Below are 27,555 nucleotides of genomic sequence, written 5' to 3'. Positions count from 1 at the left end.
TATGACTCTGTTCTTGCCAGTAGAACCCAGAGAAAGCAGAGAGCCTATCCCGAAGGAATTAACCATATTTGTTCCCAGGCAGCCATGACAATCCTGTTTTTCTTTGTAATACTCAATTTCCCATTCTCCCTTGAAGTGGGAGGAGCATGTGACTCAGTTCTGGCCAACAGGACTTAAAGGGAAGGGTCCTGGGAAAGCAGGCCACTTTCGTGATAAAGTAGGGTAGCCTCAAGGCCTTCACAGAGCTGTGGCAGCCACCTTGTGGCAAGGAGGAAACATGCTAAGGATGGGACAGTGGAAGGATGAACATCTAGATCCCCAATGATCCAACAACCATGACACCCACTTCCCAATTTCTTGTCAGGTTGGAGAAAAATAAACCATTCTTTGAGGTCCTACATGTTACTTATAGCAGAATGCGTTCTTGATTGTGGTGCTTTGAGAGGATGACAGAAGGAAGTGTTGTAAAGGGAAGCTCTCTGCTGTGCAGCATGCTTGGGTCCCTTTGCCTTTGGGGCTTCACCATTAACTGCAAACCTGTTCTCAGTCTTCATGTCTATACGTTCAGCTCGCAAATCTGCCAGTTGCTGTAGGGTGGCTTAGGTGACTGCAGGCTGCATCTGGCTGTCCTGTGTCACCTGTTTTCTGGTTAGCAGCTTAGTGTCCAGATTCTGAGAACCAGCTTGAAATCCCTTTGACAACAGTCTAAGGTGAAGAGAAAGACCCACTGGGCAAAAACGTTGAACCATGACTCTTCCCGAGCAACATGGCAGAGCTTGGGCTTTGGGCCAACCTCCTGGCATGGGCCAGTGAGCACCTCCCATCTCATGCTTCCTCTGGGGAATCTGTTTAATCCAGCTTTGCCCCCGTCCCCCACCCGGGCCTCACCTCCCACACCTGCAAAGACACCAGCAGGCCAAAGAATACCACTCAAGAGGCTTTCTCCATTTTATTTCTTTGGGAAAGGAAAACAAAAAGTCTTTCCATCACATATGGTAGAGATATATATTTATATATATTTGTATATAATTTCTTTTGTGGTTGGACATCCCAAAGCTGAGTCTGTTCATATTTTTTTTTCTATTTTTTTTTCTTACTAATGCCTTCTCTTCTCCCTGCCCCTGTGGCCTAGGCTCAGGTTCTAGGGCAGGTGCAGTGAGGGGTAAATGGAATGGGCAGTGGTTGCCAGGGTGGCCTCCCACCCAGCTCTGAGAACTGGTGAGGACCACCCAGAAGGGCTGTGCAGAGGGTTAGAGGCCACACAGAGGGGCACTCATGTTTTTGTGGGGGATGCACAGCTCATTAAACAGTCACCAGTCATGGGAGGAGGCTGGTCAGGTGCTGGGGGACTTGCTCACAGTAGTTGCCAGCTCTCTCTACCCTGCCCCTCCAAACTCAGTCTTGAGGGTGGGAGGAAGAGAGAGTGAAAAAGATAAATATAAGGGCTGAGGGCCAAGCCTCCTCCAATTTTTATTGCTGGTGAATTAGAAATTTGCTTTTCCCTTCCTGTCTTGGGGAGATGGACTCTGAGAGGGCCCCAAGAGAAGGAACTGACATTGGCTGACCTAACCCCTCATGCCAGGCCTACCCTGGGCAGATGCTGAGCCACCTCAGGGTGCCAGGACCTCTCAGGTCAGCCTTGTTCTTCAAGGGCAATCACATCCAACCCTCCCCCCGCCCCTGAAACAAGGGCCTGCGGCTCAGACTTGGGCCAGTGGAGCTGGGAAGTGGGCAGTGCACCAAAGGTCAAGCAGAATTTTCTACTGGAAGAAAAGGTGAGACTCTGGGGAAGAGGCTGCCTAGGAAGATGATATGCTGAGCATGAAAGCAGAAAGAGGCTGGGGAATATAGTGCGGGAAGACATCGCAGACACTCGTCTGACCTCAGAAACTGGGTGAGGAGAGTGCCTGAGAGGCAGGTAGCACTTAATAGCTGTATTAGAGCCGGACAGTGGCCCTGGGTGTGGGGTCAGTCAAGCAGATGGGGTTGTTGCCCTGCAGGATCCTGGCCAGAAGGGTGAGGGTAGAGTCGAGAAGCCGTTAGGCAACCCTTCCCAAGAACAGGAGGGCAGATCTTCCCTGGGTGCTGGACTTCCAGCCCCAGCCCTCCCCTCCCACAACATACACACAGGGACACACACTCACGACCAGGCCAGGCTCTGAGGCCTGAGCCCAAGAGACCTTGGCGGGGGAGGGGCTGGGCAGGTAGCCCTCTCAACCACAGGCAGGCCATCTGCTCCCACTTGTCCTGCCAATCTACCCAGGGAGGGAGAGGACTACAGGAAGGAGAGAGGTCAGGAGCCCAGGGTCTGTCAGTTTCAGCAAACCCAGTGCAGGCCCCCTCAGGCTCCTTGACCTAGGAGGTGAGCACAGTGAGCATCACTAGACACAGGGGGGCCAACAGTAGCAGCCCAGATCCCCAGAAGGACTGGGGCACCTCATCACTGCAGGCCTGCTGCCTCTATCTCCAACAAGGGGGTGCCAAGAAAGGGAGCATGACTCCCCCACCACCTAGAATCGCCCTCACTTGCCCTGCCCTCCCCCTATTCTCTTCTTTTAGGAGGGTCCGAGTGGGCTGCCACAGGGGCAGTGCTGGAACTGGGAGGGCAGGTGGGGAGGGAGGAACCTGGTCACAGCTGCTTAGAGAACCTCTTTGGTCTGGGGATATGGGGTCTATGGGGAAAAGAGGTGGAGGGGAGGGGACACTGGGGACTCTGGCCTTTTGACAGGATATTTGTCATAAGGCCGAGTGCCCAGGTCGATCAGATTTCTGTGGATTCAATGCGCTCGAGGCGGGAGGGGGTCCATGCCTTCTTCTCCTCGCCATGTTGGGGAGTGGGCGTGCTCGCACCCCCTGCGGCCCCGCGCTCCCGCAGCCGGCGCTCCAGCTGCTGGTTGCGCTGGTACATCTCTACGTAGCTCAGCTGCAGCTGCTTCTGGTACTCGATCACCTTCTCCTTCTCCTCCAGCCACACACGGCGTTCCTCTGCGAAGCTGGCACCCTGGCGCTCCCGGGCCCGCCGCTCAGCCGCCAGCTCGGCCTGCAGCCGCCCCACCTCCCGCCGCAGGGCCCGGGTCCCACTCTCCCCGCCGGCCTCCGCCTCCCCGTCCACGGAAGCCAAGGAGGCGGCGGCGGCCACCCCGGCCTGACGGCGCATCTTAGCCTCGTCGCTTTCGCAGGTGGCCAGCGCATCCTGTGGCTCGGCCGGGTCCACGGGGGTCAGCGCCGGCTTGATGCAGGCGGCAGGCAGCTCGCCCTCGCCCAGCTCCAGGCTGGCCTGCTTGCTGCTGAAGGAATCCCGCAGGCTGAGCAGCTGCTCCTCCTTCTCCCGCAGCGAGGCCCGGCCCTCCCGCAGCTGCGAGCGCAGCCCCACGATCTCACTCAATTTCTGCGACACATCCGCCTGCGAGTCCTTCAGCTGCTGCTTCAGGAGGGAGATCTCGCCAGCTTTCTGGCACACCTGGGCAGGAACAGGTGAGAGGAGAAGCCGAGTCAAGGCAGAGCTCTGCTCACCCCAACCCAGCCGCCAGATCTGGAGCCAGGGGCACCAAGATTCCCGGAGCAGGCTCAGCCCCTCATCAGCAGCAATGCCCCTGGTTCCCTGCCTGGACTCAGGATGGACATGTCTCACCCAGCCCGGGGATGGCCTCCAGTCCTCACAGACACTCCCAGTTGATTTTTGTCCCCCCTGCTCCTTTCATCGCCCGTTATGATGGTGAGGGGCAACTGCTCTGGGGTTCCCCAGAGGGACAGAAGGGAGGCAGAGAGGGAGGCCCAGATCTCCAGCCCGCACCTCCCACTTAGTTTCCTCCATCCGGGGCAGGAAGTCGGCCTGCTCCTTCTGGCAGGCGGCCACCTTGTCCTCCAGCTCTTCCCGCTGCCGCATCAGCCGGGCTGCCTCCTCCTGCAGCTGCTTCTTGTCCTGCTGCAGCCGCAGCACCTGCAGCTGTAGGCCCTGCTGGGCACGCTGGGCACGGCGGGCCACCTGCTGTAGCTTCCCACTGCAGCCCTGCCGCAGCTCGGCCAGCTCCCGCTCCCACGCCTTCTGCCGCTCCTCCAGCACCTGGGCCACCGCCGCCTCGCTCTGCTCCAGGCTGCGCCGCAGAGCTGCCACCTCCTGCTCCTTCTCCCACAGCCGCTCCTCCAGCTCCTGGATGAGTGCACTGGGCGAGGGCGGTGAGCAGGCCGCAAACGGCAGGCCTCCACCTCCGCCCTCCCCAGAGCCCAGGTGGCCTGGCCGTCCCATGGATGATGACGACCCGCTCTTGCTGGAGGCCCGTCCACTATCAGAGGTCCCCAGGTCCTGGTAGCCCGACCCCCCACCACTGCTGCCACCACTGCCACTACCATAGCTGGCAGTGCCAATGCGGTTGATGTGGCTGGTGGAGGCACTGAGGGGCGCCAGGTGCTGGCTATAGCTGGAGCTGTAGGTGGGCAGGCTGGTGAGGGAGTTCCGGCCTGAGTCTGAGAGGCCGCTCCCACTCCCACCCGCTGGAGTCATGGTCCGACACTTGTCCAGTCCGCCTTTGAGGCCACCAGGGCCCTGTCGTCCCTCAGAAGTCCCATTGGTCTGCGGGGGGCACAAGTTCTGCATGGAGTGGAAATTCTTGGGTACAACAGGCTTGAAGGCTGATGGCCGGACTAGTGGCTCTGAGCACTGCAGGAAAGGCAGAAGGGGCTGGGCGTCAGGATGAGGCCTTGGCCTTGGCCCAGACTCTTCCCTCTGGCAGAGACTTGGCCAGCCCCACCTCCCACCCCTACTGGATCTCCATCCTGAGGTTCCCCAACTGGGGTTCCACCTCTTGGCTCCCTGAAGCCAGCTCTCTGTCCTGGATCCACCCGATATAGACTTGGCCTCAGGGCCCTAGTCCGTGACTCCTCAGCCCAGCCTCCATCCTGCCCCCACAACCCAATCTCCAAGAAGGCCCGCTTTGCCTTCCTCTCTGCGTTGCCTCCCACCCCCAGAAAAAGGCTGTGAGGGTCTCAGGCCCTGGGGACTGACCTGGTCTAGCTTGCCAGAGGTGGCCAGGAGCTTAGGTGGGTGGCTGGGCTCACGATACTGCGGTGGGGCTTTGTCGCTGCCACCACTGCTGCTGCTGCCACCGCTGCTGCCAACTACGTTGCCACAGACATCAGTGTGGTCACTGCCCCGCAGCTCGCCATTGAGGTAGAGGGAGTTGGCAAGAGCCTTGTCCTCTGAGGGGTAGCGGCCCGGCCTCTCCCTGCTGGCCCCACTGCTGCTGCCTCGGGGGCCAGGGAAACTGCCCTGGCTGCCCCCACCCCCTGTACGGGTGCCCACGCTCTTCATGGCAAACTCCTGGGCATGGGCCACCCCACTGCCCACGCTGCCCATGGCCAGGCGGGGATCTGGGGGTCCGAGCTCAGAGGGCCGTGGGGCAAAGGCCAAGAGAGGATCCCGCCCTGGGTCAGCTCGCACAGGCAGTGTCTCCAGCTTCGCCATGACTAAGCCAGGAGGGCACTGTGGGCACAGGTGGGAAGGTAGAGATAGGTCAGACCCTACTACTCCCACCACCCCAGCCAAGTCAACCCAGCACCCTCTACCCCTCAGTGTCCCCTTCCCTACAATGGGTACAAAGAGTTCCCAGGCATCCAAGGTGAAGGAATAGGGCTGAGATAAAAGAGAGAACTTGGAAATGGGGCTGCCTATTGCCCACCTGATAAAGCCCAACCCCCAGGGCTCCATGCACATAGCCCCCAGCACAGCTCAGCTCAGCTCTGCATTCCATTCCTAAACTCCTGCCTTAGCCCCACCGTGCCCATGAGCTCCCCAGGCTCAGTGGTCCTCTTCTCAACTCTTTGCTGCAACCCCAGAATTTTGGGATTCTCTATCCTGGGTCTGGGCCCCTAATATCCCAACCTCATGGGCTGGAGAAATGGGATTGGAAAGGGAGAACAGTGCCTGAATCCAACAAGGAACCACCTCAGAAGTTAGGGGAGGGAGAGAAAGATACCCCATCCAAAAATTGAGGGTGGTGGTCCTTCACAGCCCCCTAACCTAAGGAGTTGCAGTCAGGGCAGAAGTGGAAGCTCACTACCAGCGCAGGCTTCTCTCCTTGCCTTTCCAAGGGGGTGAGGGGCCGACGGATCCTCAAGCCTGGGACCCTCCGAGGCCCGGTCTGCAGGGGCCATGTGCCTCACTCCCGCAGTAGGGGCTTCGCCCAAACCAGCTGCGCGACTTTGGAGGGGCCGACTGAGCCATCCTGGACTGCAGTTTTCTCCTCTGCGAAATGGGAGGAATGAAGGACCTACCTTGCGGGGCTGCTGCGTGCCAGGCGCCCCGAGGCGACGGGCGCCGGAGGAAACGGGGAACGTGGGGAGGGTGGGTAGGCGGTGCGCATCTGGGTCGCAGGTGGGCGCCGCTAAGGGTACACCCTGTGCCCCACGGACGGACGGGGGGCAGCGGCAGCAGCAGGTGGCAGGACCGCCCTCCCAGAGGTCTTCCCAGCTCGGCTGCACCAGGGCCCTGGCAAGAGAGGGCCCCCTTCCCGGGATCAGTCCTCCGCAGAGGTCTCAGGGCTGGCTGAGGCCGGGGCAGGGGACCTAGTGGCGCCAGCTGCTGGCGCTGACGGAGCCTCCCTCGGGACCTGCGTTTCTCACAGGTGGGCGGGGGAGGAGCGGGGCCGCGCACCCTGCAGTGCCCCCAAAGATCCGGCGCATGCCGAACCCGCTAAGAATTCACTGCCACCAGGAAGACTTCCTGGATTACTCCCCTCTCCCGCTCCCTGTGGACCTTGACCCTGCTCAGTTTACTGTGAAGCCCTCTGAGCCCTTCTTGTGGGTGCGTGTCCCCCTCCCCCCGCAAGGCCGGCCCACAGGCGCAGGGGGAGCCAGGCCTCGGGTTACTTGTGCTCAGGGAGGCCCTGCTTCCTCATTCCTTTGTCTCAGGTTTGCACCTGGGAACACCTGGCCACAGAGATCTGCATAATGAAGCCGGGCAGGGGCACCAGGCAGTGTCTGCCTCGGGTTAGGCCCTCAAATAAGTGTGTGGGAAATGGGAGGGGATGCCCTTCAGACCTTTTCCTGCTACTCCCTCCATAAACCAGGCAGGGAGCCCTCCTTCCCTTCAAGATTAAGGGGTCCACGTGGCACAATGTGGCCCCACAGACCATCTTCTACCCAGCTGCCCAGTTTTAATGCTGTGTCCTTGCCCCAGACCAAGGGAACCTGACAAAACTATTGTCCTTCAGGAGTCTTCTGGACCCCACACCAGGAATGAGAGTCCTAGGTTGTTGGAAAGTTCACTACCAAGCCTGAGCACTGTCTCTGTAGAATTCCATTCTCAGCATCTGTCCCCGTAGGTGTGGAGAAGAGCACTTTGCCACCCTCCTCCTTTGGGCCCGTCTGTCCCCATAAGCAAGGGCCAGGACTAGGGTGAGGCCAGAGAGCCACATAGGGCACAAGTGAAGGGCGCAATCAGCAAGCGCACAGCCCTGAGGGTGACAGTCTCCTTCCCTTGGTGCCTTGGGTGCCTCTCTGGCCTCACTCTAGTCCCTGCTCTGCCTCCACTCCCCAGCATACTCCAGCCCACTATGCCTCAGCCCTGCAACCCCCTTCTACCTTAAATATGCCCCCCTTCCCTTGCCATCTCTGGGTGCAATGTAGGGAGCAGCTGGGGACTGGGAGGATGAAAGCTGAAAGGCCTGAAGCTTCAAACCAGTAGGAAAGCCTGGGCAGGGTTTGGGAAAGAAGAACTGGCAAAATTTCATACAGATGAGGTCAGGCGGTAGGGACAAGGGAGGACTCTGGACTGGGGACCACGGTGGTGTGTGACACTTTTAACATAGGGGAGACTGCTTGGGGAAAAGAGGTGTTTTGGGAAACAACAGAGGAAGATACCTCTCAAGCACTAGATGGAGGCCAGGTGACGTAGCTCATGCCTCTAACCCCAGCACTTTTGGAGGCCAAGGTGAGCAGATCACTTGAGGCCAAGAGTTCAAGACCAGCCTGGCCAACTTGGTGAATCCCTGTCTCTACTAAAAACATAAAAATTAGCTGGGCGTGGTGTGCACTCCTTTAATCCCAGATACTTAGGAGGCTGAGACACAAGAATCCCTTGAACCCTGGAGACAGAGGTTGCAGTGAGTGAGCTGTGATTGCGCCATTGCACTCCAATCTGGGCGACAGAGTGAGACTCTGTCTCAAAAAAAAAAGCACTAGATGGAGAGAGATTGAGATCATCAGTTTTGAAGGGTGCTGGGGGTGGGGACCAGCACTGAGCCAGGGAGCAAAGGCCCAGAAGTCTGGGAGGCACTCTGGGAGCAGGAAAATGGCTGAAAGGTGGACCCGAAGGCCAAGATTGAGGGGGTTCAAGAATGTGGGGACAGTTTCCAGTGTTAAAAATAACAGGGCCAGGTAACATTGGGATTGAAGAGTGTGTTGGGGATTTGGGAACTGGAGACATTGCTGGTATCTATGTCAGAATGGTTTCCGAAAAGTGGTACAAGGGCCAGATGCAGTGGCTCACACCTGTAATCTCAGCACTTTGGGAGGCCGAGGCAGGCAGATCACTTGAGGTCAGGAGTTTGAGACCAGCCTGGCCAATGTGGTGAAACCCCGTCTCTACTAAAAATACAAAAAATTAGCTGGGCATGGTGTGCACCTATAATCCCAGCTACTCAGGAGGCTGAGGTGGGAGAATCACTGGAACCTGGGAGGCAGAGGTTGCCATCAGCCGAGATCCTGCCACTGCACTCTAGCCTGGGAGACGGAGCTGTAATCTCAGCACTTTGGGAGATCAAGGCGGGTGGATCACAAGGTCAAGAGATCGAGACTGTCCTGGCTAACATGGTGAAACCCCATCTTTACTAAAAATACAAAAAAAAAAAAAAAAAAAAAAAAAAAATTAGCTGGGCATGCCTGTAATCCCAGCTACTCAGGAGGCGGAGGCAGGAGAATCACTTGAACCTGGGAGGCAGAGGTTGCAGTGAGCGAGATTACACCACTGTACTCCAGCAGGAGTGACAGAGCGAGACTCCCTCTTAAAAGAAACAAATAAATACAACAAAACAAAAAAAAGTGGTACAAAACAAAGGCAGTCCATAAGACTAGAGGAATGCAGAGAAAGAGATGGCAGAGTTCCTGCTAAAAGAGAAGGGAGTCATTTAAGGAGGTTTGAGATTCAAGGGCTTTTTGATTTTAAAATTAACCATCATAGTAGAAACCTGAGTGTGTTAATATGTCGAGGGAAGGTGCCAATAGTGAGGTAAAAGATCTAGGCAAGGGGCTAGCAAAGTGGCTGCACCAGAGACCTGGGTCTGGGCAAAAATAAACCTCAATGGTGATCATGGTGATCTTGAGTGACAGGGTATAATGTTTGGGAAGGTGCTTGGTAAACTATAAGGGGCAGTACAGACATGGTACTACCTTCTCTGAGATCGGGACAGGACAATCTGAGCATAGGTTGGGGCTGGTTGTATGCCACTATGCCCTACTGTTTCTCTAAAATGTGTGTAGTCCCCAGCCAGTCTCAGACACCTAGAGTCACAGATGGAAACAAGGTCCCAGGACCATTGTCCTGAGGCTCCTTTCTCTGTGCTCTACCTGGGGAATGCTTGACTGTCAACCCTCAGATGCTCTCTCTGGAGCCTCACTCCCTAAAGAGCTTCTTGCCATAATTGTAACCTGTCATGGTTAACCCCTTGTAAGCATGCCCTGTCCCTTGTCTCTCCTGAGCTTCGGCTGCTGCAGCTTCTTTCCACAAAATCCCAGCGGGGCATTGGCAGGACAAGGAAGGGGATGTTTCCCTGATAAGCAGGAACTGAACAGAGAGGAAAGATCAGGGTCCTGAACTGGTCCAGGTAACTGAGCATTGGTCTGCAAAGGCAGCCTCCTGGCATCAGTGCACCACCCTGGGATGACAGCCTGTTGCCCGACTGCCTCGATCTCTGTCACCTCAGCCCTCAGTGCCTGGGGCATTATACACGGTATTAGCATCATAGAGGGGCCAAACGGACTCTACCTGAAGGTTACATGTACAGGTACCTTCAACCCACGGTGACCACCCAGCGCCCCCACAACCTGTATCTCTCCCAAAGCTAGGAACACTTGGGATCTCAGAGGCCCCAACCCCAGCCCATTCTATCTCCTAAAAATCTCTAGCCAGCCCCTCCGTCCAGCACCCCGGCTGGGGTCTCCTCACTGGACTTTCTTCTACACTCCCTCCCCCAGGCAGCTGCCAGGGGACGACTTCTAAAGGGCAAAGCTGATCCTGTCCCTGCTCGGTCCAAATCCTTCCATGAGCAGAACCAAGTACAGTAGACAGAGGTCTGGCAGCATCAGCTCCAAGTGTAAATCCCACCTTGACTGATTAGGAGTGCAACCTCATGCAGGTTATTTCACCTCGGGTTCTCACACCTACCTTACAAGCATTTTAAGAAGTAAATGTATTATGGGTAAAATGCCTGGTATTCCTCTTGGCCCCCAGAACCAGAGCAGAGCTTGCAGCAGGGTCTGCAAGTCCTCTCCTGATGCCTCTCCTCCATCTCCCCTGACCTGAGTCCCTCTCTACTTCACACACAAGCTCTTCCTAGCTCTCTGTGCCCATCCTACATGCTTTTAGACCAGTCCAAACGCTGGCCTCAGGATAGCATCCCTGATCTCCCACCCCTAGAGGGGGCGTCTTAGAACACTTGGCTCAGAACACCCCAGGAGGTTTCGCTCTGAGGCCTCCCCGGGGCTGGCCTGTAGGTTTGTTTCCCAGGGGCACAGATGGCAGAGTCCTGGGGGTCTCTGGGCCCTGCACCAAGGAAATGCAGGGCAAATGCCTGTTGGAAATGCTACTTATGGGCAATGCAAAAAGGCAGTGAATCCGGGCAGGGAGATCAGGAGGGGTTTCCAGGAAGCAGGACTGAGGGAGGAAAGGGATCGGAGGGGGGGTATGCAGGGCTTTTGGGGTGCAGAGACATCTAGAACTTCTTGATTGGGATGAGTAAGGGGAGATCCATCTTCCCTTGGTGGCCTAAGCACTGGCCAGGGAATGGGCCCATCACTTAGCTCCTGGCTCTGATGAAGCCGGTGTTTCAGGACTGAGGGGGCCGAGAGCGCGCCCCCCCACCCCGAGCACTCACACGCGCGCACACACGAGCCTCTGCTGGGGGGGGCGTCGCCATTTACCAGCAGCCCACGGCCCGCAGGGCCAACTGATAGAGACCCCAGCCACAGTCCACAGGACCTGGGGGTCCTTGCAGTGGGGGAAATCCCACCCGCACCTCCCCAGGCTCCCCACCAACGCGTGTGGCCCCGGGGGGCGGGGCGCAGAGGGAAGAGGTGACATAATCCGAGCCGCACCCCCTCCGGCCGCCACCTCCCCCCAGGCCGGGCGAAGCATCCATGACATCATCGGCCTCCTCTCCGCTCCCCTCCCCCTTGGGACCCCAGCAGCGGGACGCGCCCCCTACCCAGTCTGAGTCCGGTCTGACGTGCCGCGCAGTGCAGGAGGCACGGCGGCAGGTCGGAGCCAGGAGGGATGCCACGATGGGCCTGCCTCACTTACTCGCTGCTTCAGGGTCCGGCGCAGGGTCTCCGACTCGGGCGCCACGGGTTCCGCTCGGTGGCGCAGCCCGAAGCCCGCCCGGCTGGGCGCGCGGCGCGGGCCCGGATCGGCTCCGCGCCCCTCCTGCTCCCCGCCCGGGCCCCGCCCACCAGCGGCTGCGGCAAACGCGAGCCCGCCCTCAGGCCACGCCCCCCGGGGCAGCCAATGCCCGGGTTGAGGCGGGGCGCGGCGCCTTAACCCCTTCGTCGCTGCGCCCCGCCCGCACGTGGGACCCCCCCCGCCCCACACCGCCTCGCCCTCTCTAAGGCGCAGCAAATCCGCCACTAGCCCCTCCGCTGGTCGCTCGTTACCCCTCAGGCCCTTGGGCTCAGTACTACTCGTTCCTCTGCAACAAATCCAATGGAATCGCGCCCTCCCTGCATCCCACGTCTAGGAAGAGGGGGAGGAGTCCCTCTTGCTTGGGGGAAGGGGCTCCCGGGGCTCCCGACTCGGAGCCCCGAGCCCCGTTCCTCGCCCGTGCCAGCTCTTCGGGACGCGGCCTCCCAGAGGATGCCTTGAGACCTTGCAAGTCTGCTAGGTAGGGTCGGGACGAGCAGTCGCGGGTTTATCCAACCCGGCCAAGAAACGACCCGCTCAGGCGCGAGGACCACCGGCTGTGGTGCGGGAGGCGTCCAGAGGCAGTAACCTCCGTTCGTAATCAAACGGGGACGATTTGAAACTTGCCGATCACAGGGGATCACCGTCCGGAAGGTGCGATGAGGAAAAAATACACATTACACTCCAGCAGGATTGAACGCTCTCACGCTGTGCCCCGCGCCTGGCGTATCGCGTGGCCCCAGACCACACGCTGCAACCCCGGGTGAGAGAGAGTGAGGTGGGGACTTCGTCCTGGACGCAGAGGGCGGCGCGGCATCGCTCGCGCGGGCAGCGTTCACTGTAGAGAGTGCTCACTCTGCCTAGGGCAGCCCGGGAGGACTTCCGGGAGGAGAGAGTCGGCCCTGAATTGAGGCCTCAGCCTTGAATAGGGTGGGGAGGCCAGCCTAGCCGAGAGTTTGGCATTACCAAAAGCCTGGAGGCACCAAGGTCTGTCCTAAAAACTGCAGCGCCTCCACTCTGGCTGAGATTTAACGCATTCTGTCTCTGCTGTTACAGGTTATGTGTTTGGTCTTATTACTTCGTATTCTATAGTTTTTATTTATTGCTGTTTTCTTAATTTTCCCACATTTGCTTTTATCTTCTATGGTGATTTTCAAGTCAAAGTGTTAATTCTACTATTAGAAATAGAGTAAAAGAAAAAAAGAAAAAAAAGTGTTAATTCTTCTCGCGGCTGCCTTTAATCAAATGAAAATATTTTTATTTAACAAATTAGTAAAGTCAGTGACAAATAATTCTTTTTTATATTCCCCTTTATGTCCTGAGAAGTTTAATGTGCTTTTCTGCCTCCTACCTGCCGCCCTCACTACTTATATTTGTCCACTTAATCAGGACGACACACCTAGCTTTTGTTTACACTTTTTTGAAAGCCACATTCTTTTTCAGTCCTTGTTTTTGGCTTCTGCCAACTCTGTTTAATTGGTTTCAATGTCACTGCCAGTTTTTTGTGCTCTAATTTTTCTATTCCTCATTTGGACCTATCTCTCACATGATTGGTGATTTCTGGGAGGACTCTGGAATGCTGTATTTCCTAAGCCTTTGCCTTAGGTGAGAATGTCTTTACAGTGATTTCCTGTTTATAGAATTCTTGAGTCTCAAGCTTTCCCCCTCAAAACTCTTCTTTATTTCATTGTTTTCTGGCACTGAAAATGCAAAGCTGGGTTTGTCTGTTTAAGGTCAGCAATTTGCTTGGTGCTTGCAAGGGTTTTTTACCCTCAAAAGTCAAACATTTTGCCAGTATAAATCAATATGGGCCTTATCTATTAATTTTCCAGAAACAAAAGAGGTCTTCTTTGCAGCTTAGAAAAGTTTTCTTTCTGTCCATTCTGTGAAAAGATTTGGGTTTTTTTCTTTCCTCTCCTCTAAAATTATCGCATTGGATCATCGAATGTCAAATGAATTTGTTCGTTTTCTCTGCACCCTGGAAGACTGTCTCAAGGTTTTCTTCACCATTACGGATTTTCTTCAGAGGCAAGAGTACTGTTTGTTTTCTCCAATAAGACATTTGATTCTGCTTGTTTTATTTTTCTTTCTTTCAGCCAGTTCCCATTCCACCTCTGTCTTGATCTTAACTTAATCTCTCTTTATAGTTCTCCATTCCTATTTCATAGAGTAATGAGATTTTTTTTTTTTGAGACAGAGTTTCGCTCTTGTTACCCAGGCTGGAGTGCAATGGTGTGATCTTGGCTCACTGCAACCTCTGTCTCCTGGGTTCAAGCAATTCTCCTGCCTCAGCCTCCCGAGTAGCTGGGACTACAGGCGTGCGCCACCATGCCCAGCTAATTTTTGTATTTTTAGTAGAGACGGGGTTTCACCATGTTGACCAGGATGGTCTCGATCTCTTGACCTCGTGATCCACCCGTCTTGGCCTCCCAAAGTGCTGGGATTATAGGCGTGAGCCACCGCACCTGGCCGAGTAATGTGATTTTGCATCTTTAAAATAACACCAGGAAAATATGAGAATACTATATCTGACTCTGGTCCAATGCATATGAAAAGTTTTTGTTTTTTTTTTGAGACAAGAGTCTCACTTAAAATTTACACATTTAAATTCTAGCATAGTGTATAACTGTTGAATGAATAAACTAATGCAATCCCCTTCCTTTCAGAGCAACTATGAACTAGACTATTTCTTTATAATTGGGTTCATCAGTTAAGCAAACCAATCAGTACTTTTTGTGCTTTGTTTTGTTATTACCTAAGATGATCTGTCATTTGCTGATTAATGATCACACTGACACAAACTTTTTTTTTTCTTTTTGAGACAGTCTTGCTCTGTCATCCAGGCTGGAGTGCAGTGGCACGATCTTGGCTAACTGCGACCTCTGCCTCTGGGGTTCAAGCACTTCTCGTGCCTCAGTCTCAGTAGCTGGGATTACAGGCGAGCACCACCATACCCACCTAATTTTTTGTATTTTTAGTAGAGACAGCGTTTCGCTATGTCGGCCAGGCTGGTCTTGAATTCCTGGCCTCAAGTGATCCACCCACCTCGGCCTCCCAAAGTACTGATTACAGGCCTGAGCCACTGCGTCCAGCCCTGAAAACCTTGATAAAGTGGATCACTTTCTGGGAAATAAAATTACAAGAATAACAAAGATGTTAACAACATCATCCAAGAAGTATGTCCAAAAAAGGTTCTGGTTGCATGGTTGCCTATGCCTATAATCTCAACACTTTGGGAGGCCAAGGCAGGAGGATGGTTTGAGCCCAACAATTCAAGACCAGCCTGGACAACATAGGGAGACCTTGTCTCTACAAAAAAATTTAAAAATTAGGCTGGGCACGGTGGCTTATGGCTGTAATCCCAGCACTTTGGGAGGTCAAGGCAGGCAGAGTCACCTGAAGTCAGGAGTTTGAGACCAGCCTGGCCAACACAGTGAAATCCCATCTTTACCAAAAAAAAAAAAACAAAAATTAGCCAACTGTTGTGGTGAGCACCCACAATCCCAGTTACTTGGGAAGTTGAGGCTGGAGAATTGCTTGAACCCAGGAGGTGGAGGTTGCAGTGAGTTGAGATTGTGCCACTCCAGCCTGGGCGACAGAGTGAGACCCTGTCTCAATAAATAAATAAATAAATAAACAAACAAATAGCTAGGCACAGTGGTGCACAACTGTGGTCTCAGCTATTAAGGAGGCTGAGGTTGGACGATGGCTTGGGCCTGGGAGGCTAAGCGTGCAGTGGGCCGTGATTGTGCTACTCACTGCACTCTAGTCTGGGCAACAGAGCAAGACCTTGCCTAAACAAAAACAAAAACAAAAACAAAAAAGGCTCTGATAGTTGTTTAATGGAAGAAATCTCTCAAACTCACTGAACAATCTTCACCCTACCAAACTGTGTCAGAGCCCAGAAAAGATAGAATGCTATTTCATTTTATGAAGCCTTATACCAATTCCTAATAGCATAGGAAGAAAGGAAAACTGGAAACCATACTCATCAGGTCATGAGTTCCGGGGTAGAAAATCCTACACACAATTCAAGAAAATAAAACTATATTATTCTGTATGAAATTAATAAGCCATGAGTTTGTCAAATGAGAAAAAAACAATTATCACAATAGATGCAAAAAAAAAAAATCAGTCAAAAATCTGTACCAAAAAGAACCCTCCTAATTAACCAGGAACAGCTGAAATTAAGAATTATGTATTACCAGCTAGGCGGGGTGACTCATGCCTTAATCCCAGCACTTTAAGAGGCTGAAGTGGGCAGATCACCTGAAGTCAGTTCGAGACCAGCCTGGCCAACATGGTGAAGCCCCGTCTCTACTAAAAATACAAAAATTAGCCAGGTGTGGTGGCACGCCTCTGTAATCTCAGCTACTCTGGAGGCTGAAGCAGAAGAATCACTTGAACCCTGGAGATGGAGGCTGCAGTGAGCCAAGATCACACCACTGCACTCCAGCCTGGGCAACAAGGGCGAGACTCCTTCTCAAAAAAAAAAAAAAAAGAATTATGTATTACCTTGACTTCTGGTAAAATCAAGAGGGCCTCAAATTGCCTAAACTGTAAGCTGCCCTCCTGCTCTGTTTCTGTGGGTAAGGTCCCCTAGCCAATCCTTTCATCAAATGAACCAAGTGCAGTTCCTGCTTATCTCTTAGTAGTAGGCTTCCGTTCCCTGCCAGCCTGTAGAATTATTCAAACAAGCCAGTTACCTCTCATGCAGGAACCAAGGAGCACCTCACTCTCATCACTACAAAGCCTGCCCTCCACAACCCCTGGCTATTCACTCCATTCCTGAGTGCACCTCCTGTGTGGCCCTGCGTGGCTTCTGGTGTCCTCCTCCCCTGGGCCGGGAATATGTAACTAATAAAGTGCAGTAAATCTCACCTGTCCAGTGTCACATGTTGTGTTTGGCCACTGCCATTACATGAGAGTGGGAACCCCTCCCTCAGCTATGGGGCAAAGAGGACATGATTAGAACAAACATTTAAGAAACTAATGATATCCCATGTTGGTGAGGCTGAAGGAAAACAGGAACTCACATAACGTTTGTTTTTGAGATGGGGACTCTGTGCCAGGCTGCAGTGTGCAGTGGCATGATGATTGTTCACTGCAGTCTCGACCTCCCAGGTTCAGGTGATCCTCCCACTTCAGCCTCCTAAGTTGCTGGGACTACAGACATGTGCCACTATGTCTGGCTAATCTTTGTATTTTTTGTAGAGACAGGTTTTTGCCATACTTTCCAGGCTAGTCTCAAACTCCTGATCTCAAGCAATCCACCTGCCTCAGCCTTCCAAAGTGCTGTGATTACAAGCATGAGCCAACCCATTTAGCCTCATATAGCATTTTTGAGGGTATACATTGGTACAACCCTTTGGGAGGACAACTGGGAGTATATAAAAATGTGAAACATATATATCCTTGGACGCAGCAGTCTCATTTCTAGGAAGAGATACCATCACAAGTAATATAACATATATCTGAAGACAGTCACTAATATACTGATTATAAAAGTACAAAAATTTAAAAACCTCCTAAATACATCAATCTATTAATAGAAGATTAAATGAAGGGGCCGGGCGCGGTGGCTCACGCCTATAATCCCAGCACTTTGGGAGGCCAAGACAGGTGGATCACGAGGTCAAGAGATCGAGACCATCCTGGTCAACATGGTGAAACCCTGTCTCTACTAAAAAATACAAAAATTAGCTGGGCATGCTGGCACGCGCCTGTAGTCCCAGCTACTCGGGAGGCTGAGGCAGGAGAATTGCTTGAACCCGGGAGGCTGAGGCAGGAGAATTGCTTGAACCCGGGAGGCTGAGGCAGGAGAATTGCTTGAACCCGGGAGGCGGAGGTTGCGGTGAGCCGAGATAGTGCCATTGTACTCCAGCCTGGGTAACAAGAGCGAAACTCCGTCTCAAAAAAAAAAAGATGATTAAATGAATTACAAGGCATCCAATGCAATGTAACAATAGTTATTAATATTTAAAAGAAGGACATGGATGCCTATGTGTTGACACAGAAAGATGACTATAGTAAGTGAAAAAACTGTGGCAGAATCATATGTATACCTACATACTCTAATTTTTATATTATTATTTTTTATTTATTGAGCAGCCCCCAAACTAAAATAGGTTCCAAGAGAGTCTTTTTCTTTTGTCTGTGTGTGTGGGGGGGGAGGGGTGGGGGATGGAGTCTCACTCTGTCACCCAGGCTGGCATGCAATGGCATGGTCTTGGCTCACTGCAACCTCCATCTCCTGGGTTCAAGCAATTCACCCACCTCAGCCTCCCGAGTACTGGGACTACAGGTGCATGCCATCACATCTAGCTAATTTTTGTATTTTTAGTAGAGATGGGGTTTCACTATGTTGGCCAGGCTGGTCTCAAACTCCTGACCTTGTGATCCACCCACTTTGGCCTCCCAAAGTGCTGGGATTACAGGTGTGAGCCACCGTGGCTGGCCTCCTCTATTCTTTTTCAAATAATATATATGTATGTGCATAGAAAATTCAGGAAAGATACATATAAGATTAAACATGGGCTACCTTGAGATGGTGAGATCACAGGTCATACAGCAGAAGAAAGGAGTCTAGGCACTAATGTAATTTTTGCACTTTGGCACAATCAGCTCACTGCAGCCTCAAATTCCTAGACTCAAGTGATCTTCCTGCCTGCCTCAGTCTCCTGAGGAGGTAGGACTACAGGCATGTGCCACTCATGCCCAGCTTCCTTTTTAAATTTTTTTTTCTAGAGAAGGGATCTTGCTAAGTTGCCCAGGCTGGTCATGAATTCCTGGCCTGAAGCAATCCTCCCGCCTCTGCCTCCCAAAGTGCTGGGATTACAGATGTGAACCACCACAGCTGGCTAAATATTTAATATCTTAATACTTTGCTGTTTCTACATTTTCAGAGCTTATTTGCCTGTTTATTCTTCCAAATAAACTTATTTTCCTTTTTGACTAGCTTTAAAAATATATTTAAAATACAAATTTTTAAAACTGGCCAGGCGCTGTGGCTCATGCCAGTAATTCCAGGACTTTGGGAGGCCAAGGCAGGCAGATCACAAGGTCAAGAGATCAAGATCATCCTGGCCAACATGGTGAAACCCCGTCTCTACTAAAAATACAAAAAGTAGCTGGGCATGGCGGCACGTGCCTGTAGTCGCAGCTACTCGGGAGGCTGAGGCAGAAGAATTGCATGAACCTGGGAGGTGTAGGTTGCAGTGTGCCAAGATCACGCCACTGCACTCCAGCCTGGTGACAGAGTGAGATTCCATCTCAAAAAAAAAATAAATAAATAAATAACCTATATCTCTAACTTAATACTCTAAGCAGAATAATGCCCCCCACCTAAAATGCCCAAATCCTAATCCCCAGAACCTGTAATATGTTGTTACATGGCCAAGCAAAATTAAGGCTGTAGATAGAATTAAGGTTTTGATCAGCTGACCTTAATTAAAATAGGAAGATTAGCCTGGATTATCCAGTAGGCCCAATGTCAATACAAGCCTTTTTTTTTTTTTTTTTTTTAATGAATTGAACCAACACAAGCATTCTTAAAAGTGAAAGAGGATGGCAGAAGACAGTGAGACGGAGATGTGACTAGGGAAGAATGATCAGAGAAAAGCAACATAACTGGTTTTGCAGATGGAGGAAGGGGGCCATGAGCCAAGAAATGTGGGTGGCCTCTAGCTCGAAAAGAACCTCCAGAAAGGGAACACAGTCCTTCCTTGATTTTAGCACAGAAGACCCACATTGGACTGGTAAGCTACAAAAGGATAAGATAATACATTTGTGGGCCGGGCACGGTGGCCCAAGCCTGTGATCCCAACACTTTGGGAGGCTGAGGTGGGTGGATCACTTGAGGTCAGGAGTTTGAGAACAGCCTGAATACAAAAATTAGCCAGGTGTGGTGGTGGGTGCTTGTAGTCCCAGGTCCTTGGGAAGCTGAGACAGGAGACTTGCTTGACTCTGGGAGGCAGAGGTTCCAGTGAATGAAGATCGTGCCACTGCACTCCAGCCTGGGTGACAGGGCAAGACTCTATCAACCAATCAATCAATCAATGTTGTTTTATGCCACTCAGATTTGGTCATTTGTTACAGTGGCACTAGAAAATGGCCAGGTGCGGTGGCTCATGCCTGTAATCCCAGCACTTTGGGAGGCCAAGGCGGGCGGATCACTTGAGGTCGGGAGTTCGAGACCAGCCTGACCAACATGGAGAAACCTCGCCTCTACTAAAGATACAAAATTAGCCAGGCATGGTGGCACATGCCTGTAATCTCAGCTACTCGGGAGGCTGAGGCAGGAGAATCACTTGAACCCAGGAGGCAGAGGTTGCGGTGAGTTGAGATCACGCCATTGCATTCCAGCCTGGGCAACGAGACGGAAACTCTATCTCAAAAAAAAAAAGAAAGAAAGAAAATGAATACAAACACACAATAGACACAACATTCCTTTGTTGAATGATGAATGAAATCTCAAAAACCCTAGGTCTACAGATAAATGACTAAAAGAAATATATCACCGGCTGGGAGCGATGCCTCATGCCTGTAATCCCAGCGTTTTGGGAGGCTGAGGCAGGTGGATCACCTGAGGTCAGAAGTTCAAGATTAGGCTGGCCAACATGGCGAAACCCCATCTCTACTAAAAATACAAAAATTAGCTGGGTGTGGTGGCGCGCACCTGTAATCCCAGCTACTCGGGAGGCTGAGGCAGGAGAATCACTTGAACCCAGGAGGTGAGGTTGCAATGAGCTGAGATTAGCACCCCTGCACTCCAGCCTGGGTGACAGAGCAAGACTGTCTCCAAAAAAAGAAAAAAGAAAAGAAATATATCACTCAGAATCCAGATAGCCAGTAACAGCTGAAAACATCTGTAACATTGTTGATACTAAAGAGATGCAGATCAAAACCTATCAAATTAGCAAAGACTACTGTGATCCTTTGGGGTCTTACCCACTAAGTTGTCCAGAAGGGGATCTGGGTTTACTTCTCTGAGATGACTGCTTGCAGTTACCTCTGAACACCAAATTAGGGGGCAGACAAAGCACTTTAATTCATGCTAAAGTTTGAATGTTTATCTTTTTTTTTTTTTTTAAAAAAGATGGAGTTTCACCCTGATGGCCAGGCTGGTCTTGAACTCCTGACCTCAGGTGATCCACCCACCTCAGCCTCCCAAAGTGCTAGGATTACAGGTGTGAGCCACCGCGCCCAGCCTGAATGTTTATCCTAAAGCCTTTTACAGCTGTGCTTACTTTATGAGGAAATGAAAACTTCTGGAATTGGGCCAAAAGTCCTGGGAATTACCAGTAAAGGTCTTGGGGGTTATCTAAGACAATATAAAACTAACTGAAATGATTATGATCCAGGTATGCTGGGGTCTTTTATGACTGTTTTATAAGTTGATAAGCTGATGTAGTTTTTTTGTGTTTGTTTTTTTGAGACAGAGTCTCGCTCCGTCGCCCAGGCTGAAAGTGCAGTTGCGCAATCTCAGCTCACTGCAACCCCCACCTCCCAGGTTCAAGCAATTCTCTCAATCTTTGTAGAGATGCGGTTTCACCATGTTGGCCATGCTGGTCTTGAACTCCTGACCTCAGGTGATCCACTCGCCTCAGGCACGGTAGCCCACGCCTGTAATCCCAGCACTTTGGGAGGCCAAGGCAGGCAGATCACTTGAGCCCCAGAGTTTGAGACTAGCCTCAGCAACATGGTGAAACTCCGTCTCTACCAAAAAAACAAAACAAAACAAAACCAGAAATTAGCCAGGCATGGTGGTGCACACCTGTAGTCCCAGCTACAGGAAGTTGAGTTGGGAGGATTGCTTCAGCCTGGGGGAGCGGAGGTTGCAGTGAGCTGTGATCATGCCACTGCACTCCACTCTGGGCAAAAGAATGAGACCCCGTCTTAAAAAAAAAGGTGGGGGGGAACCTAAATGCTCTATATTCTTCATACATGTATGATACAGAGTCACTCACTTCAAGTGGTGACTTGTGTTCCTTTTTGCTTTGTATCTAAATATCTTTTTTTTTCTTTTTTTTTTTTGAGACGGAGTTTCACTCTTGTTACCCAGGCTGGAGTACAATGGTGCGATCTCGGCTCACCGCAACCTCCGCCTCCTGGGTTCAGGCAACTCTCCTGCCTCAGCATCCTGAGTAGCTGGGATTACAGGCACGCGCCACCGTGCCCGGCTAATATTTTGTATTTTTAGTAGAGACGGGGTTTCACCATGTTGACCGGGATGGTCTCGATCTCTTGACCTCGTGATCCACCCGCCTTGGCCTCCCAAAGTGCTGGGATTACAGGCATGAGCCACCGCGTCCGGTGGTTGTATCTAAATATCTTGAAACGAGGCTTACAGGGTATAGGTACAGATAAGTCTCTTACTATCATATAAACAATGCGTCAATTATATAAAAACAGAATCAAATGTTACAGGGGGACCCCAACACAAGAAAAACATAAACCATCTTCTATCTTAGGTTAAATGTGCAAGTAGTAAAGAATAGTGGTAAGAAAGAGAGTATGGCTTTTTATTTTTTGCATATTTTCCCTTTAACTTTTGTTTTTCATGGACCCTGTGTGCGTGTGTGTGTGTGTGTGTGTGTGTGTAAACATCAGCTTGGTCGGGCACGGTGGCTAACACTAGTAATCCCAGCACTTTGGGAGGCCAAGGTGGGTGGATCACCTGAGGTCAGGAGTTCAAGACCAGCCTGGCCAACATGGTGAAACCCCGTCTCTACAAAAATACAAAAATTAGCCGGGCATGATGGCAGATGCCTGTAATCCCAGCTACTCAGAAGGCTGAGGCAGGAGAATTGCTTGAACATGGGAGGCGGAGGTTGCAGTGAGCCGAGATAGCACCATTGCACTCCAGCCTGGGCGACAGAGCAAGACTCCATCTCAAAACAAAAACAAAAACAAAACAACAACAAAAAGACAACTGCCCAACTAGACAGCAAGCATATGCCCACACAACTATACTACTATGTGAACAACACAGGGAACTGTGGAGTGACTTGACTTACCTTGCTGAGAAAAAGCTAAAGGAAAATCTCTTACAGCAATTGAGGAATTAAGTCTGTTACTCAATACTGAACAGTTAGAATACTAAGAGTTTTAGTTTTATTATATTATGGATATGTTTTTATATCATATGGTAGAAATGTAAATAATAAATGTAAAATAGAAAGTTAAAATGACTAAAAACCAGTCAGAGTAAATCTACCAAGCTATACACAAAAGGTTATATTTAAATAAGTTTAATGTTACAGTATTGGTATTTGGTAGGTTTTCTTATAAGGTTCCCCTATCCATTTTGCTGTAATTAATAATCAAATAATGTATTGGCCAGGGAAAAATTATGTATGCTGTCAGGATAAATCAGGTCAAAATATTTTGCAATGTCACTACTGAAACTGCTTTTGGTACAACTGTATGACTATCAAAGGTTACGTACAACGCACAGCTCTACCCAGATACTCATCCTTGCCCTGTTCTCAAAATATCATAAATGAAACAAGACTCTTTAGCACTCTGTTTTTCAAACTGTAGGTCAAAATCTGTTAGTGAGTTGTAAAATCAATTTAGTCACCATTGGCAATAAAACAGAATAGAGAATCAAGAATGAATATGCATCAAACCAGAAGGTTTGTACTGTGAAACATTTGCTTCAGGTATCTATATGCATACGTGCACACACAGGAAAATGGATTTCTTACTGAGATACTGTTAAAAGAGTGTGAACAACACAGCCTTAGTGGAATAGCTGTCTCCAATCTTGGGGCTGGGCATGCGCGCATAAAGACTTGAGGGATATTCTCAAACAGTCCAGTGGCATGTGGAGGGAGACGCACATGGTGTAATGACAATTTGTGGGATACAGTGATGTAAAGGTTTAAGAAATGAGTTAACAGATTCAAAACACTAAGTAATTAAACATTCCCACCTCTTCCCCACCCAGGCTTATCAAACATAGCTCAGGTCTCTGGGTTCAGACCTTCCCAGCCAGGTCCTAGCCTCTTTTTCCACTTCTCATTTGCCCTGGCCTGTCCTCCACCCAACACTCCATGCTCTCCTCAGGGAACAACAGGCCTTTATTCTCCACTCCAGATCTCTGCACCTGTCCTCCCCCTAGCCTGGAAGGCCTCTCCTATTATCCACTGGTCCCTTTCATACACTCCAGCATCCAGCTGTGCACTTGCTAGCTCGTGATTGGTTGGTCCCTCTGCTAGATAAATACCACTGCACTAACCCCTACTTGTGGCTGGGGTCATGTTTTGCTCACTGTACTTCCCTAGGGTGTTCAACATCATGCCTTGTATAGTAGGCTCCCCATAAATTATGTTATTTTTTTTTACAACATATTTCAGATGTGTTTAAATAATTTTCTGTTACAAAGATTCAATACAGGGTGGCTGTGGTGGCACACGACTGTAATCCCAGTGCTTTGGGAGGCTGAGGTAGGAGGATCACTTGAGCCCAGACCACCATGAGCAACATAGTGAGATAGTGAGATCCTGTCTCTATCAAAAAAATATTTTATATATATATATATATATATATATATGCTGGGTATGGTGGAGCGCTCCTGTAGTCCTAGCTACTCAGGAGGCTGAGGTGGAGGATAGCTTGAGCCCAGGAGTTTGACGCTGCAGTGAGCTATGATCACTGTACTCCAGCCTCGGCAACAGAATGAGACTGTCTCAAAAACCAAAAATCCAACATGCATCCCTTATCAGTACCACTGTAGTAGCCTAGGGGAGTCACTCAACTGCCATCGTATTACTGGTAGCTTCACATAACCCAGCTATTTTAGCCCCTTTTCTCGAGGTTTAGCATGAGCCAAGGATATACAAGGCCATCTAGGGCTCTTTATGTTTTGTTACAGAGAATTTTAAACACGTATGAAAATAGATGGCTGGGTGCGGTGGCTCACACCTGTAATCCTAGCACTCTGGAAGACCAAGGCAGGTAGATTGCTTGAGCTCATGAGTTCGAGATCAGCCTGGGCAACATGCTGAAACCCCATCTCTATAAAAAAATTAAAAAATCAGCTGGGCATGATGGTGCATGCCTGTAAGTTCCAGATAATCAGGAGGCTGAGGTGAGAGGCTGGCTTGAGCACGGGAGGCAGAGGTGCAGTGAACTGAGATCATGCCACTGCACTCTAGCCTGGGCAACAGAGCCAGATCTTAGAGACAAAAAAGAAAGAAGAAAGAAAATGAGTACAACTCCATGTACCCATTCCCAGTTTTTCAGTAATTTTCAGCTTATGGTTAATCTCATAAATATTTTTTGAAAAATGGTGTAATATGACTCCAAATCTAGAACCTGTCAATAATAGGCCTTGAAGATCCACAAGAGAAGTTACTGGACTCTATGGGGTACAAGTGGTATCAAAATAGACCGTGTTGGGCTGGGCTGTAAACATAAGGTACCCACAGGACAAGCACTGCCTAGGAGTTACAAAAATCAAAATATATCTGATTGGTTGGAGCCAAGAGTCAAAGGGTCCGAAATCTAACTATGAAAAAGGGACCACTAGGCCGGGAGCAGTGGCTCATGTATGTAATCCCAGCACTTTGGGATGCTAACATGGCGAAACCCCGTCTCTACTAAAAATACAACAATTACCCGGGCATGGTGGCATGCACATATAGTACCAGCTACTCAGGAGAATGAGGCAGGAGAATTGCTTGAACCCAGGAGGCAGAGGTTGCAGTGAGCTGAGATCGTGCCACTGTACTCCAGCCTGGGTGACAGAGCAAGATTTTCTCAAAAAAAACCCACAAAATTAAAAAAAAAAAAAGGGGGTCCCAGCTGAGTCACTGGGTGAGCTCTGCCCGGCCCCAACAAAAAAAGAATGAAAACAACAACAACAAAAGGGTAAAAGACTCAGAATTACAACGAAGTCTTGAGTCCTTGGTTCTGAATCATCATCCATCAGTCTTGTCTATGTCCTCAGCTAAGACAGTAACCCTAGTGCTCCGGAGTAAGTGATAACCGTACCCTCAGACAAAAATAAAAATTAAAGCCTGGGCATGGCGGCTTACGCTTGTAATCCCAGCACTTTGGGAGGCTGAGGCTGTTGGGTCACCTGAGGCAGGAGTTCGATATCAGCCTGGCCAACAAGGAGAAATCCTGTCTACTAAAAAATATAAAAATTAATTTCTTGGAACCAAAAATGGGTAATAAATAAATGAAAATAAATTAATTAAAAAATTAGCTGGGCATAGTGGTGGGTGCCTGTAATACCAACTACTCAGGAAGCTGAGGCAGAAGAAATTTGGGAGGCGGAGGTTGCAGTGAGCCAAGATTGCGACACTGCACCGCAGCCTGGGTGACAAAGAGAGACTCTGTCTCAAAAAAAAAAAAAAGAAAGAAAAAAATAATAAAAATAAATATAAAATAAATAAATAAAAATTTAAGTAGAGCTAGCAAGGCCAGGCACAGTGGCTCATGCCTATAATCCCAGCACTTTGGAAGGCTGAGGCAGGTGGATCACTTGAAGTCAGGAGTTCAACACCAGCTTGCCCAACATGGTAAAACCCCATCTCTACTAAAAATACAAAAATTAGCCAGGTGTGGTGGTGCATGTCTGTAATCCCAGCTACTTGGGAGGATGAGGCAGAAGAATCACCTGAACATGGGAGATGGAGGGTGCAGTGAGCCAAGATCGTGGTACTGCACTCCAGCCTGGGTGACAGACTGAGACTCCATCTCAAAAAAAAAAAAAAAAAAAAAAAAGCTAGTGAAATGTTTATAATCAGGTTTAGTTAGTGTCACATGTACAGATCAGTAATGTATTTATAATAATACTAGGCCAGGCGTGGTGGCGCACGCCTGTAATCAAGCACTTTGGGAGGCCAAGGCGGGTGGATCACCTGAGGTCAGGAGTTCAAGACCAGCCTGACCAACATGGTGAAACCCCGTCTTTGGGAAAAAAAAAAAAAAAACAAAGTTAATATAATAATACTATATCTGATCTACTTTTTAGGGTGTAAAAGCATTTAATTTCATTTTATTTTTCCCTTTAAATTTTTCATTTTTTAGTTGTGAAAGCAGTTTCTATATATTTGGAAGAATGTTTCCTATTTGTTGAATAAACCATTCATTTAATAAATGTAGTCGACTACTAGATTGAGCACTAAACAAGGCTCAAATGATCATACAGTTTTTTCCTCCACACTAAGCCCACAGACATGAAGAATATCTGGTAGCTTCCAGGATGTGACAAAGGAATGTGCCTTTTCCCACTCCTGGCCTTTGGGTACTGTCCTGAGCATGGGATGCTGGGAGTGGGCCTGCCTTGGCCATCTGCGTGGCAGTGGCGGAGGATAGCTGAGGGAAGCAACTAGAGAACACTGCACCTGCCTCCTTGCTCTGTGAGAAGCCCCTTCCAATGGAGATTTTAATTACTTGCAACTTTTTGGTCTCCCTCTCCACCCTACCCCGATCTGTTTCCACCCCAATTTGTTCCCTAGCCCTCAACCTTGACTGCACATTGCAATCTCCACTGATGCTCCCTGACTGCACCCTCAGATATTCTGATTTAACTGGTTTTGGGTGCAACCTGGCTGGCATGAGACTACTAAAAACTCCCCAGGTGAATCCAATGAGCAACCAGGCTGAGAACCAATGATCTAACTGTAAGTCATCTCTTTTCCCTTTGTAACTTTGTTTCTACCTGATACTGTGGTTGGCTACATCTGTTTCTTCCTTCTCCTACTAGAATGTAGGCTCCAGATGGCCTTCCAAACAATGCAAGTGGCCCTTCACACTCCAGGTGACAAGTACCCGTTGCTGATGAAAGTAGCAGAGTCACATCTTTCTTGGAATTTAGGTTCTACAGTCAACGCTTATGGCACCCAATGAGTCAAAAACACCCTTGGCAACTCCAAAGGAAGGCTCTGCCCTGGAACCTGAAGTACTGTTTCCCCATCACCATCCCGGGA

At 50.4% G+C, this 27,555-nt stretch overlaps 1 protein-coding gene across 6 annotated transcripts; it reads right to left on the bottom strand.

Moving 5' to 3' along the window:
• Nucleotides 1-930: 930 nt before the first annotated feature.
• LZTS3 (leucine zipper tumor suppressor family member 3) lies at nt 931-11,607 on the bottom strand. 6 transcript variants are annotated; one of them, XM_012455346.2, is made up of 5 exons: nt 11,513-11,607; nt 6,017-6,241; nt 5,003-5,479; nt 3,794-4,657; nt 931-3,460 (listed from the first exon to the last, which is right to left on the bottom strand). In XM_012455346.2, the coding sequence occupies exons 3-5, from the start codon at nt 5,459-5,461 to the stop codon at nt 2,762-2,764; spliced, it is 2,022 nt and encodes a 673-aa protein (XP_012310769.2). In that variant the 5' UTR covers nt 5,462-5,479; nt 6,017-6,241; nt 11,513-11,607; the 3' UTR covers nt 931-2,761. The 6 variants fall into 6 exon arrangements, with proteins under 6 accessions (XP_012310769.2, XP_012310770.2, XP_012310768.2 ...); XM_012455347.2 differs by having other exon boundaries at nt 6,057-6,241; XM_012455345.2 differs by having other exon boundaries at nt 6,079-6,241.
• Between the last annotated feature and the right edge of the window lie 15,948 nt (nt 11,608-27,555).

This window comes from Aotus nancymaae, unplaced genomic scaffold (genome assembly GCF_030222135.1).
Source record: "Aotus nancymaae isolate 86718 unplaced genomic scaffold, 86718_ANA_hifiasm-v0.15.2.pri h1tg000029l, whole genome shotgun sequence".
NCBI lineage: Eukaryota > Metazoa > Chordata > Mammalia > Primates > Aotidae > Aotus > Aotus nancymaae.
Note: the sequence above shows the minus strand (reverse complement) of the source record. Positions and strands in the feature narration are given on the sequence as shown.

What these genes read in the sequence shown, in the direction of transcription:
- LZTS3 (XM_012455343.2), bottom strand. Translation starts at nt 5,710, where the DNA reads ATGTGCATGGAGCCCTGGGGGTTGGGCTTTATCAGGTGGGCAATAGGC. An exon ending in CCTCTGGCAAGCTAGACCAG is followed by an intron (nt 4,658 to 5,002) that starts GTCAGTCCCCAG and finishes CCTTTCCTGCAG; the next exon opens with TGCTCAGAGCCACTAGTCCG. An exon ending in TGGAGGAAACTAAGTGGGAG is followed by an intron (nt 3,461 to 3,793) that starts GTGCGGGCTGGA and finishes GTTCCTGCCCAG; the next exon opens with GTGTGCCAGAAAGCTGGCGA.